This window comes from Electrophorus electricus, chromosome 23 (assembly GCF_041902795.1).
Source record: "Electrophorus electricus isolate QZ-2024a chromosome 23, ASM4190279v1, whole genome shotgun sequence".
Lineage (NCBI taxonomy): Eukaryota > Metazoa > Chordata > Actinopteri > Gymnotiformes > Gymnotidae > Electrophorus > Electrophorus electricus.
In genome coordinates this window covers 14,905,001-14,910,000 of record NC_137519.1, presented here as the reverse complement: position 1 = coordinate 14,910,000, position 5,000 = coordinate 14,905,001, and the positions used below count along the sequence as shown (strand labels likewise).

The 5,000-nt window shown below is 48.8% G+C and overlaps 1 protein-coding gene across 5 annotated transcripts in view; it reads right to left on the bottom strand.

Moving 5' to 3' along the window:
• The window catches only part of phkb (phosphorylase kinase, beta), a 70,334-nt gene that overhangs the window by 45,539 nt on the left and 19,795 nt on the right, over positions 1 to 5,000 (bottom strand). For all 5 annotated transcript variants that reach the window (XM_081706200.1, XM_081706203.1, XM_081706201.1 and 2 more), the window contains one exon: positions 2,871 to 2,986. In XM_081706200.1, coding sequence (XP_081562326.1) covers positions 2,871 to 2,986 — 116 coding nt within the window. The remainder of the gene's footprint in view (positions 1 to 2,870; positions 2,987 to 5,000) is intronic.

The following is a 5,000-nucleotide window of genomic DNA, read 5'->3' as shown; positions in this document are numbered from 1 at the left end:
CACGTCTTCTGTATTGATAAACCCTTTGTGTTCAGCTCTTCCTCTGTCCTCGGGCAGACCTGAGCCTTGGGAAGGGCCTGGAGCAGCAGGTTGGCCCTGGAAGAATCTGGCTGGCGCTCAGCGTGATTGGAAAGTGATGAGTCACACGGCAGCAAAACAACTCTCGTTTGCTTTGTACGGGTGCACGGCACAGATGATTTAAAACTCGTGCTGGAGGCATTTATCAACTCTGTCAGTTCCTTACTGCCTGTCTGCCTCCCTCTCTCTCTCTCTCTCTCTCTCTTTCTCTGTAAGGGAACCTTTGCTGATGTGCAGTCCAATGATTCAATACTCAGAACGATTCACATCCCCAAACTAACATGCATTTTCGCGGTGAATACACCGTGCGCTTAATCATCACCCACACGATATCGTTAGTCTTGCACTGTGACCTCAAGTCCTTTAATGCTTTACTATAGTACTGTATGTACACATTTGAGTAAACTTTGTTAGTATTTGGTACATTTTCACAAATGAATGAGGAACAATCATCCCTAACAGCGTAAGATAACTGGTGCCTTCTCGGAAGTAAATTCAATTTTAATCTTCTTTGCCTTTTGTATCCTTACAGTGGGCTGTGCTGTTTTAATTACACATACAGGGCCAGATTCATAAAACTTGACACGAAGCCACACAAAATGTGTGACACTTTATTACATTCCTATTCGTAGGATACTGTTACCATGGTGACAAGTGCACCGGTGTCAACTTACCGGTGTGCTAAATTCACCTGTTTCATAGGCAAAAGCCAATCAAAATCAACATGTAAATGAGGTCATGCATATTAAAGGCCCATGCCGAGAGAAAGAGAACCACCTAGCCCCAGTCATGAGACCAGAGTAAGCGGAAAACTGCCTGTTACATAAAAGTGTAACGCATTTTTAACCTTCACCAAGACCTTCTAAATCATGGCAGAACAAAAAAAAAATTCTCTCCTCCATATACACTGAAACACCGAGGCCCTGGAGGCTCAGTATTTTGGTCCACTGTATATATCTCTACATTAGTGATATGCCTGGTTCTGACCCACCTAACTACATGCTAGCAGGCCAGCTCTCATTCTGTGGGCTCAGAAGTTAACTCAGGGTAACTGATTCAGTCCCCCACGGGGCTGGTTTCCAGCTGAGAGCTGCTTCTCACTGGCGTGCGACTGGACATAAAATTGTATAGCGACCGTGGGTTCCTTGAAAGGTGCTATATATAGGCATAACTTCACTCCTTCATTGTCTGTAGGTGTGTGTGTTTTTAACATGTCTAAGCGTGTTCGCGCGGTCTCATGTCTCCCTGTGAAGTATGAGCGTGGCACACTACTGAGCTCTGCTCTACAGTTCTTGTTTCTTGTTATATAGTTTCTAGTTTCGCGAGCCATCCAATTTCCTGGTTATTGATTTACCACGTCTCCCTTGATATTGATTAGTTTGGTACCTTCGATCGCTGGCACTGTAATAAAACCTTGAACACCTGCCCAGTCAGCCTCCTCTCACACAGCGTCACACCCGGATTCTAGTATGTGCATAATTATGTGATATAGAATTCCTGCAATTTGGATTTATTTGTGTGGGCTTTTTTGTTAGAAATAGGGTAATAATGTAATAATTTGATTCTCTATTCAATTTGTATTTATATTCCAGAATTGGTATATCTTTATAATTACTTGTGTTTCCATATATCTTAATAACATTTACAGTTGCTGCTGAGAAATGCCGTTTTTGTTTTTTGGTTTTTTTTTGGGGGGGGGGGGGGGTGTTAATCAAGGGGGCCATACAAGCATAACCCGCTACTGTAAACAGTAGGGTCCAGAAATCTGGTGCCGTCCTAGTGCTGTCCAACGACGGACATCAGAGAACAGCAGCAGTGCCCTGACCATTCCATCTTATGCTGGACAGTAACATACAGAGCAGTCCCAATAAAGGATCTCCGTGCACTTAACAAGCGGTGGTGAAGCGTAATCAGGCAGTAATCCTCATTCTGATTCATCCCCCTGGAAATGGACATAAATACGACATTTTAAGTAATAACGTATTAGAACTGGTCTTTTTTTCCCCTGAAAGGTTATTTGATATATTCCCAGGAATGCTAAATGTAATTCTTCCTTTAGGCAAGGAAAAGCAAACTGAAGGAGTCACTCATCTAATTGCGTCTCCGAGGAGACACGGTGTGGTATGGAGATAAGTACCAGTGAGGCAGGGAGCCGTAATTGAGCTCTGCTGAGAGAGAGAGTCTCACTGCAGATCCAGAGAGAGCGACGGGGGCAGGAGCAGTTTGCGTTCGCAGCGCGCTCTTTAAGGAAGCGCGGAGCTGGTATGTAGAGTAAGGAGGTTTGGGACCTCCTACCCAGGGCGAACAGCAGTGGTGTCTGGGCTGGGCTGATATGGGACTCCCAGGGGAAGACTACGCCACCAGAGAGCAGCGGAGAACGTCCACGTCTGTGCCAGCCCTTCGGAGAGGCCTGCCCCACACTGGGACCGGCCCAGCGCACACTGCTGTCTCTCTGTGGTTCTGTTTTTTCTAGAACAGAACCTTCACTTCTTATTTTGTCCACTGAGAACAGCATCAAGTTCAGCTTTCCAAATAGAACACAAAAAGTTTTTAAAAAAGACACTAGCAGTGTGGAAAAACCCACTTTAGTTAAAATGATGTTAGTTTTAGAATCTATTCTCCCACTCTCTTTGTAATCATACTTGGTAGTCATCACAAACATTTCAACATCTCACCAACATTTACAAGCACACGTGTGATGAGCTAGGTTCAGTTATCACTGTGTCTGTAACTCTGAGCAGGTCACCCACACCCCTGGAGAGGGTGAAGATGGTCGTCACGGTGACGCTCACCTGGAGTGGAGTTCCGTAGTGCCGTTGTTATATTTACTCCCCCTCTCCCACATCCCAAAGTCGGGAACGCGATAGGCCCTCTCCACACAAAACACGAGGTTCTGGATAAATGACACCTACACACACACACACACACACACACACACACACACACAGATGTGAGTGTGTGTCAGTGTGAGGTCCTCTTTGTGCTGCCTGCTGTGTCACACTCCTGCATAATTCATCAGGAGTTTGTTCTCTGTGTTCTCGGGGTGTTTTCTGGTCCACATGCATTTCACGTATCAGCTCAACCCGAAAGGAACCTCCCTCTCCCTCTCTCCTCTCTCCCCCCCTCTCTCTCTCCTCTCCCTCTCTCTCTCTCTCTCCCCCTCCCTCCCCTTAAACTCCGAACATGTTTCAGTATCTCCAGAACAATCTCACCGGGGCGTGAGGAACGGGGGAAGCGCGGACCCCCCCGGTCATACCCACTGCGGCAGGAGAAACAGGCCAGAGGAGAGATGAGCAGAGGTAGGATGGGAAAACGTGTGGAACGGCGCAGGAAACGGGAGCAACGAGGGCTTTCATTTAACATACACAACTTGAGGAGCCCCACAAGCACCTTAAACTGGGACACGGGATGCCGAGAGGGACAAGCGGGGGCGGAGCCTGGCAAAGAGACGACACGCAGGCTTATTTTAGTCTGAAACATAATGATCAATGTTCAGACTTTTAGAGAGTCTTAATGAAGAGGCCAATCCTGTGTGGCAGTGTTTCCTGGCCTTGCTCTCTCTGAGCCTGTCAGACTGTAAGCAGAACAGCACACACTCATACACACACACTCACTCGTACGCGCTCACTCGTACACGCTCACTCGTACGCACACGCTCACTCGTACGCACACGCTCACTCGTACGCACACGCTCGCACACACTCACTCGTACGCACGCACACTCACTCGTATGCACACTCACTTGTACGCACACACTCAATCGTACGCACACGCTCACTCACTCATACACGCTCACTCACTCATACACGCTCACTCGTACGCACACGCTCACTCGCACACGCTCATACGCACACGCTCACTCATATGCACAGTCACTCATACGCACACACTCATTCATACACGCTCACTCGTACGTACACACTTATACACGCTCACTCATACGCACACACTCACTCACACACGCTCACTCGTACGCACACACTCACACACGCTCACTCGTACGCACACACTCACACACACTCACTCATACACGCTCACTCGTACGCACACACACATGCTCACTCGTACGCACACAGTCACACACGCTCACTCGTACACACACACTCACTCACACACGCTCACTCGTACGCACTTATACACGCTCACTCGTACGCACACTCACTCATACGCACACTTATACATGCTCACTCGTACGCACTCATACACGCTCACTCGTACGCACGTACGCACTCATACACGCTCACTCGTACGCACACACTCACTCACACACGCTCACTCGTACGCACACACTCACTCGTACGCACACACTCACTCGTACGCACACACTCACTCACACACTCACTCGTACGCACACACTCACTCACACACTCACTCGTATGCACACTCATACACGCTCACTCGTACGCGCACACTCACTCATACACGCTCACTCGTACGCGCACACTCACTCATACACGCTCACTCGTACGCGCTCACTCACTCGTACACGCTCACTCACTCGTACGCGCTCACTCACTCGTACGCGCTCACTCACTCGTACGCGCTCACTCACTCGTACGCGCTCACTCGTACGCACACGCTCACTAGTACGTACACACTTATACACGCTCACTCGTACGCACACACTCACTCACACACGGTCACTCGTACGCACACTCACTCATACACGGTCACTCATACGCACACTCACTCATACACGCTCACTCGTACGCACACGCTCACTCGTACGCACACACTCGTACACGCTCACTCACTCGTACACGCTCACTCGTACGCACACACTCACTCACACACTCACTCGTACGCGCACACTCACTCACACACTCACTCGTACGCACACACTCACTCACACGCTCACTCGTACGCACACACTCACTCATACACGCTCACTCGTACACGCTCGCTCACTCGTACGTGCTCGC